At 40.2% G+C, this 16861-nt stretch overlaps 1 protein-coding gene across 7 annotated transcripts in view; it reads right to left on the minus strand.

Annotated features, from left to right (window-relative positions):
- Positions 1 to 16861, minus strand: part of LOC127003321 (calcium-activated potassium channel slowpoke-like) — a 168037-nt gene that overhangs the window by 65710 nt on the left and 85466 nt on the right. For 4 of the 7 annotated variants that reach the window (XM_050869818.1, XM_050869822.1, XM_050869816.1 and 1 more), the window contains exons 2-5: positions 7237 to 7333; positions 5311 to 5422; positions 3816 to 3967; positions 1481 to 1648 (exon numbers count right to left, since the gene is read on the minus strand). In XM_050869818.1, the coding sequence (XP_050725775.1) occupies positions 1481 to 1648; positions 3816 to 3967; positions 5311 to 5422; positions 7237 to 7257 (453 nt within the window). In that variant the 5' untranslated portion in view covers positions 7258 to 7333. Of the gene's footprint in view, positions 1 to 1480; positions 1649 to 3815; positions 3968 to 5310; positions 5423 to 7236; positions 7334 to 16861 lie in introns of those variants that run through there. The other 3 variants (XM_050869820.1, XM_050869821.1, XM_050869819.1) reach the window with 1 other exon arrangement.

Consider the following 16861-nt stretch of genomic DNA (forward strand, 5'->3'; position numbering starts at 1 on the left):
GACAAAGGAGGAACTGACACCACATAAATCCAAAAAAACTAAGTGGGCTACAAGTGAGAGTAGCCATAGCCGGGCAACCCATAGCCGAGCGGCGCCCAGGCACACAGTGCGGTGCCAGAGATATACTGTGGCACCAAAACACAGTCAGCTTACACTACAGGTTGTTACAGCCACAGCATCACAGTCATGTGCCAGCATCATAAAGCACTCAAACAAATTCACTTGCACAGTTATTCAAGTAACATTTACATGTTTCATATAATTACACTTTAAGAAAAATAAATTGATCATAAATTTTGGTTCATTATATTTGACTACTGAATCTAGCATTAATGAGGACTAGAGCACGAGCAGCAGAGCTTGTGGCAGCAGCAGACAGTGGAGTATGTGCAGTGGTGGTGGGGTCAGCACGTGGGCAATACCCTCATTGCAAGAACCTGCACACACTCAAAAATGCAGCACATATGGTGTACAATGAAAGTCCTGTTCCACAGGATGTGTTGAGAGTACACTGTGAGCCCCGGATGGGTGGGGTGCATGAAACGGGGCGGGCGCCACCAGCAACATTTACCGCCGCTGGTGGCACCCGCCTGTGACAGGTGATTCCCGTAGCAGATAGTACTGAACAGAAGAAATTTGGGTCGAGAGAAAAAGCAACAGAAACAAATTAATTTGTGTGCAAAAGATACAAGAAATATATTATATTAAACAGAGATTATAGAAACATCTTCTTGAGTCCCCTTATCAACACTGCCAATTCCAACGGTATGTGACATTAATCGAAAAAAAAGTCATAGTCAAATTATTAAACACTTTGTTGTATATAAATATAAACGATTACTCCCAAATATTGTAGATAGTGTATTATCTGCACTTTATATACATAATATATATATATATATATATATATATATATATATATATATATATATATATATATATATATATATATATATATATATATATATATATATATTTTATTCCCATGAATAAAGTGCTAGAAGATACCTTTATTTTCTGGAGCTGACTGATCCCACCTATTTAAAAATCTTTAATGAAGGCTTGGGCAGCTGGGGTGTTTGGGGTGAGACTGATGACATTAAAAGATGTTTTAATTATTAATATGCTATGAGGACACAGACTTAGTTACATGACTCATGGGTCACAAGTTCAATATGAGTAATACTTAAGGTACAGTTATGCTTAATATGGCAGTAATCCCCTTAAAGTATATATATATATATATATATATATATATATATATATATATATATATATATATATATATATATATATATATATATATATATATATATATATATATTAAAGCAGCATAAGTAGTATAAATTCAATGATGTAATATTTAAGACTGCTGTCAAAGTCATATTTAAGAAAAAGTAAGACTGAACCTAAACACCCCAGCTGAAAAAAAAAAACATATAATTGTAATAAAAAATCGAAGATAAAGAATCAAACTTACCAAACCGACGAGAAGGAAGAAGACGAGAAATGTTCTTCCAAAGACAGTTTGACAGTAGACGTCACCGTAGCCCACCGTTGACATGGTGACGATGAGGAAGTACACACATGTCCAGTAGGACAGTGGGTGTGCATTTTCAAATGTGAGAGGATCGCCAGAGTTCTCCAGCTGCAATTAAATCTTGGTTAATATCCATTTATTTGAAAATGCATAACTACTCCTGGGCCTCAATATTTGAGAACCTAGTGCTAAAATGTGATGTGGTGGAGTTATCATTACATTTCAACACGTGATATCAAACTCCTAACGGCAATCTGATGTAATGTCACAATGCATGGAGGTGCCAAAGTGTCACTTCAATATGCTCTAGCAGCGCTACACCCCAGGGCCTATACTTATAAAGCTAACACTTCGTCTCTGGCTCGTAGTAGACTATACATGTCCAGAAAAAAAAAACTTAGAAATACATACCAATTGTTGCCCCAAAAGCTCTAGCTTCCTATGGGCTACTTGCACAACTAATCTATGATATATCAAACAATGTATATACAAATTGCAAGAATAATAAAATGTTTCAAATGTTTCAAATGTCTTAACCCTTTCATTGCTAAACGCTCACAGCGAGCGTTGGGCGTATTTGCTGGTGGTGCTAAACGCTCGCTGCGAGCTCCACCCGCACTCAAATCTCCCGCGTATGAAAGTGTTCCAACACTAATTCTCACAACACAGGATTGCCAATTGAGTGGGTTCTTCACTAAATTAGGTGGAAAATCATATCAGCCCAGCGCGGCAAATCTACGGACGAGTAACTGGTGGATGTTCTTGCCCAATATAGCAGCATTTTTGCATAGTTTCACCTATCACCTGACTGATTCTTTGACCAAATAGTTGTAAATATTGCAGTTGGCAACACTCCCTTGCCAGAATCTCTAGGAGAGATGTCCACAGTTCTCTCAATATGGCTGATCATCCCGAACGCACCGACGTAAGTGTTAACATTCAACACTCCCTGAATGTGCATGTACGTTCGCAAGAGAGGCATACATAACCAACTCCTAGATCTGGACCTCCTCTTTCCAATGGTGTTTTTGGTTTTTAGCTGTGATGAATAGTTTTTGAGATACAGAGGTTAAAAGAGACCTCCCATTGGGCTGCCAGACTGCGCCTGAGGGGATAGTCGTGTCCGCACCATGTGCAAGGAAAGGGTTAAGAGCCCAAACTGGCCCTGTGGAGTCCTATATCCTTGGTGTTAATCTGAGACTCGGTGCGAGTAGCTAAAGTTGGTCCCGGGCAGGCATAAGCCTTGGGTTTTCAGCTGAGGCATCGACTTTCAAACGTAAACATTGCCGGGTGATGCCAGACAGCCAGCGCGCCTCATCAGAACTATTTTACATTCAAACGATCACTTTAGCCTTATGAAACCCTTTTATAATGGCTATGATGTACTTCTATTCAATACTTTCATCATTTTAAGTTATTCTTACCCATTAATTTTCTTATGAGATAGCTGATCTTTCGAGCTAACTTGCCGTTGTTGGCAACTTTATGTTCCCCACTACCCTTGGTGGCTGGAACCCCAGCTTGGCTGAAAACTCGTCACTTAGGAGAGACTTAAGTCAAACGCTTCATATCTTTATGAGTATGGGCCCAGGCCTAATTTTGTCACCGCCAGATTTCATAATATCAAAAATAAAGAAAAATGTAGCTAAAATAAACACTAAATTCATCCTGGCCCAATGATATATAAAGCTGTAATAATGGATTGGAAAGCTGTGGAGAAAGAAAAAAAAAAAAAAAAAAAAAAAAAAAAAAAAAAATCATATACCTTATAGTATGCCTTTTCTCATCATATGTATTTATATGTATAAAATTTCTAATTAATTAAAGTCATCTCTTGATTTTTGCAGGGATTACACCCTCAAGACCCCATACAAGCACAAAATCTATGAAAGGAAGTTGCCCACCTTCCTGAAGCCCTGTGCACCCTCAGCAAACCAAACTTACAACATGCTATAACACGAGGTACAGATTAAGGCTTTCTAAGCCACAAAGTTTTGCACAAGTGTGAGCTTCCACTCCTGAGTTAGAGATGTGTGCTCAGGGCTTCATGCTTATGGTGTCCATTGCAAGTGTGGATGACCTCTGGTAGCAGCCAACTCTTCCTCTGCACTCTTCTTTGCAGTTCTCTTATTCTATATTGTCATGACAATTCATGAAAGAACATAAGCATGAAAATGAAAACTGCACAAATACAAGGGACAACTATGTTGCATGGGAAATACAAAGGTGAAGCTGTACCCAAACACACACACTTGAGGGTCATAATAAGCTTTACCAGATGAATGAGGCCTGCTCCTGTGAGCCAGACAGCAATGAATATAGAGCAGAGTTGTGCCAGCCTGATGCTGGATGATGTCTTGAGGACATTCAGGTACTGCAGGATATCTGGCACTGTCATGAGGCGGAGGGCTCGGAGGAAACGCAACCCTGCGGACAAACATCACTGTTAAGAATCTGGCTACTATTTGAGAAACCTATTATTGACAGAAGATAAAACAAATGGGTGGTATGAGTGGTGTAGGGAAACACAGGATGAAGCAGCTGTACTAAATTTTATCTAATGTTTTGACTCTTCTTCTGAGAGGATGGGGCAGGACACAGAGACGGTTGCTTATGTGTGAATTATCTTCCGAGGCAATCTGCGAGGTGATCCACCAGGGAATACACAAGCAGGTGTCTCTGTGTTATGTCTCATTTTCTCTGAAGAAGACTGTGTCAAAATGTTATAGGAAGCATAGTGCAAATGCTACATCCTGTGTTTCACTACACCAAAAGGATCATTCATGCTAGTGTACATAAGGTCTCCTCAAACAGGTGGGTTACAATAATTCAAGTGTGTTGTGTCTTCCACTGCACCAATAAAGTAAGCACATCCTGCTCATCACATGTTTTGGGTTTCATGTTGACCTAGGTGTGGTGCCATATAGTGGGTAAAGCAATCAAAATGTACATGTGTGGTATATGTACAGAACTGGAATAAAGGATGTTGAAAGTACAAAAGGTGAGGCACACTGTATTAATGAGGTTTGGGCATGTGCTATGGATAAATAATGGTGGACTCACAGGATTTGAGCCTTATACATACATTGTAATCAGTCAGCTAACATGATATATATAAAAATATAAAAAAATGATGAAATGGGCATTCCTTGCTGTCAGATGGGTTACAGCCACTCAAAAATTATGATGAATTTATCAAACAAGAGCCTAAACAAACTAAGAACATTAATTTATGATAATGATTTTCACAAAATATAATAAAATTATCTACATAAAAAAAAATTACTTAGCTACTAAAATTGAGATAAAAATAGAAAAATGGCCATAAACATAATCCTTAAAACAGAATTAAAAAGAAATTCATCCTCCTCATCTGAGTGTAGCATGGTGTTCTGACATGCGTGGACATGGTTGACTACAGACAGTGAATGAGCTCAGTGTAGGAAGTGTGGGTGGCGGTCACAGGATTGCACCACCACCGAGTGTCATAATGATCATGTAACTGTACCATCACTGTGCCATAGTGATCATGGGGCTGTACCACTCATCAAAGACAGAGTGTTGAACTGATTGTAGGGGATTGCATATAGTTTATTAGTAGGGAAAATTCAAGAACATATAAGCAAGTGATTGTATATTGATCAATCATATAGTGATGGTTACCTGTTTTGTTATAATTCATTAGGCTAAAAATAGTTGCTTCTTCTTGCACACACAAATAAAATGTGTGAATGGTGATAAATCTCAACTTCCATATTAGTTTGACTTACCTATCCACGTTCTGTCCAGATATATACTGACAAAGGATGGGGGGATGGTGAAGTAGTCTACAAAGGAGTACATCTCCAGCATGAACCACAGCTTATCACTCGCCGCTATAAACTGCAAGGAAAGGTACGCTCATTTAGTGAAATTTATGGATGTAGGGAAAGAAAATAAAACTTATGTCTTCATGTATATATATGTTTGTATATATGAAGACATAAGTAATATATTCATAATCAAAGGCTCCCTATCATTGCAAATATTTATGACCTATTATTTCCTATGAGCTGTTGCTATAATGAAAACAAATACATATTACTACTCTTGTTTATCCTGGGAAGGGCATGTACCACTTCATTTGACCCTCACAGGGTGATCTAGTTATTAGCCTTCAAGATGCTGCCACAATATTATGATGTTCATGTAGGAGAACTTTCCTAAACTTTTGCTTAAAGATCAATTAGGAAGAGGATGACCAATACCATACCTAACAAGTTTGTCATTCCAGCATGTTGAGTTTTCAAACCTTAACAGAATAAATGAATCTGTTTGCTGTGAGTTCCTGTGATTTCTATTGGCTGAGCCTTGAAACAAGTGGGGCATTCCTGGAAACTTTGATAATTTGATTTACTATTGTTGGATCACAGTCAAATCTCACAACCAGCCTATGTCTGTCTTCATGCTCATAAATGACAGCAGCTGTTTTCACATTGGCAGTGCTATAAATACATTGACATTGGTGAGGCTTGAGTTATGGCTTCCAAGGAGAAGGATCAAGGAAATTTATACTGGCTATCATGAACTGCAGGAAATTAGTAGTATTGAGAGAAGGCATGTGCTTGTGGGTCACATGGAATGAATGAAAAATGTATGTTAGTACTTTCAACAAGTTTTCAATGAATGAAGTAATGCACTCCTGAAAATACAACATTTTGCTGGAGTCAAGGCAAGTGGAGCCCCCTACGAGAAGGATTTCCCCCTTGACCCCCTCTGGGCTTACTATATGACTGGGGAATAAACATTAATACCCTCACTATGGATGCCCCCTAGACTGCCATATAATTAATTACTTGGGTTAGTTTTTACTGTTTGAGGGGATAATTACTAATTAGAAGACGACCTCCAGTGAAATGGAGAGATAGGGTGCAAGAGTACGTTAGGGAGAGGGGTGAAAGATCCTTGAGAAACTTTGAGCAGGCAAGGAGGGAGTGTCTGGATAGAGAAAAATGGAAACTCTTCTGCCGTGGCCATCCCCTGGTGGGAGCTCCTAGGAGCAGGCGTTGATGAAATGATGATGATGATGATGATGATAATTACTAGTTTGTGGGAAAGCTTTATAAAAAGAGTATGAAAAAGACAGGGGCACTCTTATACTTAATAACCAGTGATAAAAAATAATCCTACTTCTCCAAAAAAATTCATTAGTTCTTGACAAACTAAAATCACGTTAGTACTAAAATTTACACTCATCAAACATCAATAAAGTCAATAACAATAACATAAACTAAATGTAATTATCCATCAACATGGATCTTGGGATATTGACATGACCACAGAGATGAAGCATGTAAAAAACCCTGAATCTTCTGTGACACCCAAACAATTGAATGCTAGTAAAGTTAAGCTCACAGGAAACCAGCCCCCCAAAAAAAAAAAAAAAAAAAAACAGAAGCTCACATGAAGAAGAAGGCAAAGAACAGACAACAAGACTGAGGAGAGAAGGCAGGTACTAGTCACCATGGTCGTTTCTAGCCTTTGGGGGGGCCTATGCGAAATGTTGTGGACAATTTACGTACAGTTTCACCCAACCAACGATTTTCGTACGTGGTTCATGTTTTTCTGGTGACAATTGTAGTGTATAGCATAAAGCAAGAAACGGCCCTGCTAGTCACATAGAAAAGCAAGCAACAACAACTCCGAGGTTTACTTACACGTATAAAAAAGTAGACCATAAAAAATATATTAAAGGCTAAGTCTATTTGTTGTGTTGTGTTGGCGCTCCAGGGCTGGCAGTGTTCCACGCCGTCCCTGCGGGGAGAGGAGGAAGTCAGTACAGGACAGCGGCAGGCACACACACACTCACATGCTAGAGTCAAAACACTAACTTTAGGAAGATAATTATATGCATGACCAAATAAACTTTAAGGCAAACAAGAGCAGTACTACTGCCAACCAGCTCCTGTGGGTGCTCGAGTGCTTGGTGGTAATCTTTTATTCCTCTCTCTTCGGCCATTAAGAACTACTACACTCATTGTTTTTATCATCTTTATAACTTATTCATTATTGGTCACTAACTTCAGTACTCGGCGCCGCTCACAACACACGCACATTCACCTCGAGAGCTCCGTAGAGACACGTGTAGAAGTCCAATGTTTTGAGTCGCATTTTTCTTTTGTTTCAGCCGACTTTACGGGATTACTTACTTATGCCAAACTTGATGGGCGGTCAATAAAATCCCCAGTTGACCATATCACAGCGTTTTGGAACTGAGAGAAAGTTTAATAGCGACTTCAACACGAGTCTATACGGTACATGGAGCAAGGCAAGGCGCTAAAGCCGTGTTACTGAGGCTCGCTGGGTGAGTGGCGTGAGGGTGACAGGTCGTGACGGGGCGCCAGTCTCTGCATGGTTAGTGTGCCAATCAGACCAATGAGGTGAAGTGGGCTACATACTGCGGTGCTGGGGGCTGAGCTGGCCTGGGAGGGGGCTAAGAGAACACGTGGGAAGGAGACTAAAGGCCGACATAGTAATATCTCGGCGAATACTCTCACTCTCCTAAAGCGCATTCTCTTTCACTCTCCGAAGTCGCGTGTCCAGCCCCGCCCGAGGTCCTGCTACCCCCCAGTGCTAAACTATGAAGCCCCCATACATAAGTAGAGGCATTAATAGTAATGCAGATGCTACGGAACAGCGGCTACCAACAAGCAGACCAACTCGGCTACTACTCCAAAGTCCAAACATGACAACGTTGATCATTATGGCCTTATGGATCTGAGTATAATAAAGTTGCATTCCAATTAGCTACTCTATATATAGGATTTGCATCGCCTGAGACTCAAGTTAAGAAAGACTTAGTCACCACTACTTTAGATGTGAAAATAACGTGCGGTGTTTTCTGGACTGTAGCTATATGTTTTTTTTTCTAGTGCAGAGCTTACCAACAGGAAGGTCCCTCTGGATGGCTTTACACAAGCGAAAGAAGTAAACAAAGGAAAGAAAGATGAGACGCAGAAAGAATGTTCACGAAAGAAAGAAAAAGAGGAAAAAGGAATGTAGTACACACGAGAAATAATGAGACGAAAGAAGGGTGGACAGAAAATTAAAAACGGAAGTATAAACGTAATTACAACAGTGAAACAGACTGATGATGAGGTTTATAAAGAAAGGAAGGAGGATACTCGTAGAAAAAAAATAGGCCGGCCTTATACCCGTTAAGAAGGGAATGACAGAGTGGGAAACGAATTGTGATAAATAAGAGTTGATAAGGAAGTTACATACGTGAAACTACGATAATGAGGAAGGCACGTAGTTTATATATACACCGTCTGCTGGCGAAAGAAGGAAGTCTACCTGATAAGCTAAATGATACACCTGGCAGTAATGACAAGCTAATTACGATGGGAGAGTACAGAGCGAATGAGAGGCTAGGAAGGAAAATTACGATCCAGGGCCTGATAAAAATAGATTAAAGAGAATAAGTACACTGCAGGACATATGAAGGAGAAGGAGCTACAACGCAATATGACCAAGAGACACGCTAACGCAATTTAAGGACAGAGAACGTAGGAATGCGGAAGGCACAAAGAGTTAAAAAGAAAAAAAGTTGAGGAATAAGCAATGACGTTAAAATGCGGAAAAAAACTTGGAAATGTGGAATGAATGTGTGATAAAAGCAGCTTATTAATTCTGTCTGTCAAATGGATAGTTTTTTTTACTTAATAGCGCGCACACACGCACACACCAAAGTCATATAAGTAAACAAACACACTGTTTTATTACATACGAAGAAAAAAATATTATGGCGAAAATGGTGGTAGGATTGGTGATGGTAGGATTGGAGATGATGGTGGTGGTGATGATGGTGGTGATGGTGGTGGTGGTGGTAGGATTGGTGATGATGGTGGTGGTGGTGGTGGAGCCTTGGTAGCGATTATGGCGAACAAAAACACTGATTAATGAAACTTTAGAAAACAAATGTGATTAATGACTAAACTGCACCCATGAGAGAGAGAGAGAGAGAGAGAGAGAGAGAGAGAGAGAGAGAGAGAGAGAGAGAGAGAGAGAGAGAGAGAGAGAGAGAGAGAGAGAGAGAGAGAGTCTAATCACACTACGCCTAGAACTACGTCATCTATTTTAAGCATCCACACACTAATTACAAGACATAAAACAAAAACGAATTAAAAAGAAAAAAATATATGAACAGGAAATACATCAAGAAATACAAAATGGCAGAGGCAAAAACTAAACAAGACGCGGAAATAAGACATAGAAAACACGAACAAGTAAAACAAACAAATAAACAAACACACACAGATAAAAGTTGAAGAAGAAAATTTACACACATATGACACGAAGAATAACAATCACAGAACTGACCTTTGGAGCGAACCAGCGACACGTAAACAGAAGCAAATATAAAAGGTGCATATCAAAAGGTGCATTAATTAGTACTACAGTAACGGTGGTGGAGGAGGAGGAGGAGGAGGAAAGGACGGAAGGAGAGGGTGAGAGGGAAGAGAGGGGTGGTGTTGGAGGTGGAAGCGGTGGTGGTGGTGGTGGAGGAGGTAGAAGGGGGAAGAAGGATGGAAGGAAAGAGGACACACAAGAGGGGGAGGGGAAAGGGGAGAGAGGGGTGGAGGTGGAGGTGGAAGCGGTGGAGGGGGTGAGGGGATTACAACGCACTGTAGAGGTGGTAATGGAAGGTAGAAGTGGTGGGGGGGTGGGGTGCAATAACCTACGAGGAATGTTTATATACTACCAAATCGAAGGAGGGGGGGGGGATCAGGCTGTGGTGGTGGTAGGGGGAAGAGGGGAGAAGGGGAGGGGGATACTTTTATTTACAGGGGGTGTGAATATTGGTAGTGGAAGGGGTAATTAGTTGCATAAGTCACATATAGAGGGGGAGGGGATGGAGGTTGGGGTGGTATAGTGGTAATTTACGTAACAAGGTGACGGGGATTGTTATATAGGAGGGGGTTAGTGGTTGTGGTGGAGGCGGTGGAAGAGGGGTGGCGGTGATAGTGGTGGGTTGCTCTTGTTAGTGATGGTAGTTAGGAAGGTGACGGGGTAGTTATATAAGAGGGGGTTAGTGGTTGTGGTGGAGGCGGTGGTAGAGGGGTGGCAGTGATAGTGGTGGGTTCCTCTTGTTAGTGATGGTAGTTATATAGGAAAAGTTGCACACGTTTCATCCATAGGTGGTTAGAGGTGGTGGAGGCGGTGGTGGTGGCGGCGGGTAATAGTGGATAGGTTACAACTGTCAGTGTTAGTTTATCGGAGTGGAGTGGGTAGTTATAGAAAGAAAAGTTAAAAACGTCACATCCATTAAGGGGTCGGCGGTGGTAGTGGTTATAGCGGAGGGGTTATTGCTGTCAGTGTTAGTTTATCGGAGTGGAGTGGGTAGTTATAGAAGGACAAGTTAAAATCGTCACATCCATAGTGGGTTAGAGGTGGTGTCGGAGGCGGTGGTGGTGGCGGCGGAGCATTATATCACCACCTATGGATACCGTCACGTGTTTACTTACTCCATTCTGGGTGGTGGTGGTGGTGGTGGTCGTGACCGGACAGCGGTAGGCAGTGAGGAGGAAAAATAATGGTAAGAGCCAATCCCAACGTTCAAGGTCATCCCCCTCGGGTCACCTTATGAGGTCAGGGTCAACAAGATGGCGGCGGTAGGGCATGGGAGGGATGTGGGGAAGAACTACGGGGATGGGGAGGAGGGAGAGGGAGAAGGAGGTGGGGAATGGGGATTGGGGGGATAATAGGTACTTGGGAACTTAACGTAATGGGTAAAAAAGGGGGGAGGGGGTTCAAACTCCACAAAATAATAATAAAGTTACCCCTTACACTTGACGCTAATCCTAGTTTAGTTACCCCTTAGCTAAGCCGTCTTAATATAGATAAATAATAGCGAAGGTCCTGATGATTATGATGGTAGAAGGATGTCGTCGGGGATCAGAACGCCATGACGGTCCCAACGACGACAACAACACCAGCAGCGACAGCAACAACAACAACAACAGCGACAATGATATATAAATAAAACAACCAGAAAACAGTGACATTAACCGTAAGGAGAATAACAATAATAATAACAACGAAGTAGTCTTAAAACACGAATGCCGAAAAGATATAGACAGAAGAATTATGAATCCGTTTTTTTTCATTTTGTTTTTACTTCCATAATTAGAAGAAAAGTCATTGATGAAAAATAGTAAAAAAAAAACATCTCCCAAGACGAAAAAACACTTCACAGCAGAAAATATTAACTAGACTAACATGAATATCGGAAAAATACACAAAAAACAGTAATAATGACAAAAAAATGAATGAGAGAGAGAGAGAGAGAGAGAGAGAGAGAGAGAGAGAGAGAGAGAGAGAGAGAGAGAGAGAGAGAGAGAGAGCGGCATGGACTCTCTGGAACACGTGCACACACATACATGATGATAATAGTAATAATACCAATGATAAAGAACAATAAATAAACAAATGAATAAATATAGACAGAAGGCTGATCACTTAAAACATCTATATATTCCATGAGAGAGAAAGAGAGAGAGAGAGAGAGAGAGAGAGAGAGAGAGAGAGAGAGAGAGAGAGAGAGAGAGAGAGAGAGAGAGAGAGAGAGAGAGAGAGAGAGAGAGAGAGAGAGAGAGAGAGAGAGAGAGAGAGAGAGAGAGAGAGAGAGAGAGAGAGAGACTAAAAAAAAAAAAAATGTCATTATTTACCGAAAAAAAAAAGAAAACTGGAAATATGAAGAAAAAAAAAAACTCTTTGGCCTTCAGTGAAAATTCTGCCGAGAGAAAAAAATGAAAGAATAAAAAAGTGGTGCTCTCCGGGGAGTTAATGGAAGGCAGGTCAGGGCAGTGAATAAAAATAAAAAAGAGAAAAAGAAAATCAGCTGCTGGCGAGATACATCCCGTGCCTTTGTCCTGATGTGCGAAGTGATACGCAAAAATGAATGAAAAGATGAAAAACGGATAAGATGGGAAAATAGATGCTGCAGAGAAGATGGGAGGCACAACGGTAAAACTGGGAAGGTGCAACAGAAAAAAAAGTGGAAGGATTATAATGATAAGAAAATAATAAAAAGAATAGTGTTAAAAATAAAGACATACAATAGAACACACTGGAAGGAAGAAGAACATAATGAAAAGATGCAAGAGGATACACTGGAAGGAAAAGAAAGGTAAGAAATAAGAAGATGAAAAGACTAATGGGATAAAAAAAACGATTTGAATGAAAAGGTGCAGAAGAGAACAGTGGGAGGAAGAATGATAAAACTGAAGATGCAGAAGATGAGGGGAAATAATGGTAAAAAAGATGGAGAGGAGATTAGTGGAAGAAAAATAAATGATAAAACTGAAAAGATGCAGAAGGAAGAAAAAAAGATGAAAATGAGGAGATACGAAAAAAACACTGGATGAAAAATTAGTGATAAAAATGAGATGAAGAGTAACTTGAAGGGACGAATTATAACATTGAAAAGATGGGAAAGGGAAAACTGGAATATAAAGCAATGCAAAAAAAAAAAAAAAAAGGAATGATACAGAAGATTACAGTGGAAGGAAGAATGATAAATAAATAAAATGGCGCAAAAAAAAGGAAAAATGTAAAAAGGAAACAAATGAGCTCTAAGAAAAAAAAAATAAAGAGGACAATACTGATTAATTCTTACGCAAAACAACAACAACAACAAAAATACACTACGTAAGATGACCAAGGTAACAATGATGAACAAAACGAACCACATCCCCCCAAACCACATCCCTCCCACCACCTTAGCCATACCCCAGGACACCCTAAGCCATACCCCAGGACACCCTACCCCCCCTCCAGGCCCCAGTACCCCTAGACCCCCCCCCCTTCCTTCCCCTCCCCGACTCCTGATGATGAAAGACCAGCAACAGCACCAACAAGAACAACAGTAATAATAATAACAACAAGTACATGACTTCGATAACAGCAAGAATGGGAACCGAGGCAACAGGAACAGCAAGAAGAAGAAGAAGAAGAAGAAGAATAAAAAAATAAAAAAATAGAGGAAGAAGAAGAAGAAGAAGAAGACGAAGAAGAAGAAAAGAAGAAGAAGAAGAAGAAGAAGAAGAAAATGATGAAGAAGAAGAAGAAGAAGAAGAAGAAGAAAAGAAAAAGAAGAAGAAATAGAAGAAAAATAATAATAAGAAGAGGAAGAAGAGAAAGAAGAAGGGCATCAACAACTGCAACAACAACAACAAAAAAAAAACTAATAAAATATGAGATGAACTTTATATACAAAAATAACTCAACTAATAGAAGAAAAAAATATATGAATGAAAGACGCAGAGGTGAAATGGTGATTTAATAACTGGAATTAAATCTACTGTTCCTATTATTTTCACTCTAAGTATTACTCCCTTGTTACTTTAAACAGCCCAACCGTATACTTAGCATGACGTATATAATGATAGCAAAAGAGATACACAATAAACATGAAAAAAAAAATAAAACTCGACAAAAATGGTTAAAAAATGCAAACGGAAAAAGAAAAGATCAGGGGAAAATAATCTGCCAAATAAATACTTTTCCAGCCTATTTACTTCACACTTTATGCTTCCACTAAGATAAAAAAAAAAAAAAAAAAATCTCCCTGCTTGAAAAAAAAGAAAAAGAAAAGTGAAATCGCCAGTCCAGACAAGTAACGCCATCTATGGATCCTAAACCGAAACTAAACCTACATTGAAAACTAATACTTTTCCAGCCTTTTTACTTCACACTTGATGCTTCCACTAAGATTAAAAAAAAAAAAAAATAAATAAATAAATAAAAGTGAGGTCGCCATCCAGACATGTAACGCCCTCTATGGATCCTAAACCGAAACTGAACCTACATTGAAAACTAACTCGGTTCTCATTGTCTTTGGAGTGAAAAAAAAAAAAAAATGCCAGACTGAATATGGTCAACCCGAGAGCCCATAAATACTATAACGCCATCTATGGAGGACAAACTGAAACTAACCTACAGTGAATACCAGCTCAGGAATCACAGTCTATGGGTAACGAAAAGTAGACTAGGAAGAGAAGGAAACTTACCAAGCTGAATGTCCTCAAAACCTCAACTAAAGAGACCTAATACAGCCCGCCATCTTTAAATCGAAACTGGAGGGAAGACTAACCTATATGTTACCAAAAAGAAAATGAACCTAAAAATATATGATAAAAATAGAGAATAATAAGTAAAATAAAGAAAATAAAGCCTGTTACAAAAAAAAACCTAACCTAACCTAATTTACTACTACTATAACTACTACTACTACTACTACTACTACAACTAATGATAATAATAATAATGTTAATAATAATAATAATAACAACAATACACCCCTTGACTTAACCTAAATGAAGCGAAACAACAATGACATAAAAAAAAATATATAAATGACACAACAACATGACACATCGGATCCAACACCCTACAACAACAGGATCAGAGGAAGGCTCAAGAGAGTCCGAACCCACCGCAAACAAATGAGAATCTAACAGCCAACACGGGATTTTCCGAGGTAACGAGTAAAGCCTTTGAGAACTGACCCGAACCGACTTTATTATGATCAACACGACACAAGAATTAGTACGGCTTGATAGACAGATAGACAGACAAATAGATAGATAGACAGAGAGGTAGATAATCGTCCATAGGAGTAAAAAAAAAAGAATTGTAGACTTGGAAATGAAGAACAGAGAGAAGAAGAGAAAGATAGATAGACAGATAGACAGAGAGATAGATAGATAGATAGAACGAGAAGAAATATAAATTGAGCCGTCCAGTGAAGTAAATGAAAACATCAATATAAATATGCTTGAGAAGGGAGAGAGAGGAATAGGTAAGTAGATAGATAGATAAATAGATAGATAAAAAAAATAGATAGACAGATAGATAGATAGAGACAGATATAGAACGCGAGGAAATATAAGACGAATCATCCATAGAAGTATAAAAAAAAGCAATAATAACTTGAGAAGGGACATAAACGGGTCCATAGACAGACAGATCGCTCGATAGATAGATAGATAGAGAGATAATACAAGTGGAACCGTCCATACCAGTAAAAAACAATCAATCAAACAATATTAATCTCGGGAAGGGACACTGAAGGAGGGGCAGCAGGAGGAGGAGGAAGAGGAGGAGGAGGAGGGTCACACCGCCATCAGTAAGGAGCCGAGGACAGCCGAGGACGGGCAGGGCGACACGAAGCTCTCCGGCGAAGGTGACGACTCTCTAAGAAGCTACGGACACCAGGTGGAGCGACGGGGGGAGGGCGTGAGGGAAGACTGGGTGGTTGGGTGGAAGGCTAAATGGGTCACCTCTCAAGTGGGTCTGGTAACACTTTTTTTCCGTTTTCTTTGATACGATTCTCCTTTACGTCATTTCCTACGTCATTAAGTACGAAAAAAATACAAAGACATACTTAAGAAATTACAACGTTAAGGTGAAGGTGTTAATGAACTAAATACCAGGGAAATCAAATACAGAGAATATATATTTTTTGAAGCTATTAAAAAGAATGATAACAGACCGACTCAGTAATGACCCACCCGAACCTCAAGTCTGTGGAGCAGCCTAGAGGAGGAGGAGGAGGAGGACGAGGAGGAGAATGAGGAGGTCAGTCACACAACGTCACATGCACATGCCTGACCACTGAGAGGAATTAGGATGAGGAAGAGGAGGAGGAGGAGGAGCAGGAGGAGCAGGAGGAGGAGGAGGAGGAGGAGGAGGAGCAGAGGGATATGGATATGAATGCGGAGGAGCAGGGAGGAGGAAGGAGGAGGAAACTAAAGAGGAGAAGGATAAGTAGATTAGAGCAAAGATGAGGACAAGGAGGAGGAGTAGGAGAAAGAGGAGGAGGAGGAGGATCGAAAAAAAGGGAGAAAAGGGGAAGAGAGAAGGCAGACTAGGAAAACACCCAAATATAATGAAAATAGGAAAGTGTAAAGGGAATGTGTGTGGGAGGGAGGGAAAGGGGGGAGAGGGGGAGGGGGGAGGAAGAGGAGGAGAACCAGAAAAAAGAAAGAAAAGGGGAAGAGAAAAGGCTGAGTAGGAAAGCACCCAAATGTAATGAAAATACTATAGTGTTAAGGGAGTGTGTGAGGGAGGGGGTAGGGGGAGGAAGGGGGGCCACCAGGGCGTGCGGGCGGCTCAAGACAGACTACAACACTACATTAAACGCTCACTAGACTCCGGAGCGTGACGGACAGACAAACAGGCAGACAGCAAGTGGAGACGAGGCATACGTGTCAATCCCATCTAGGTGGCATCGCTGTGGTCCCGCTTGGCCTTCACTGGAATAAGCTTCTTCGTCGG

Source organism: Eriocheir sinensis, chromosome 25, assembly GCF_024679095.1.
Source record: "Eriocheir sinensis breed Jianghai 21 chromosome 25, ASM2467909v1, whole genome shotgun sequence".
NCBI classification, from domain to species: Eukaryota; Metazoa; Arthropoda; class Malacostraca; order Decapoda; family Varunidae; genus Eriocheir; species Eriocheir sinensis.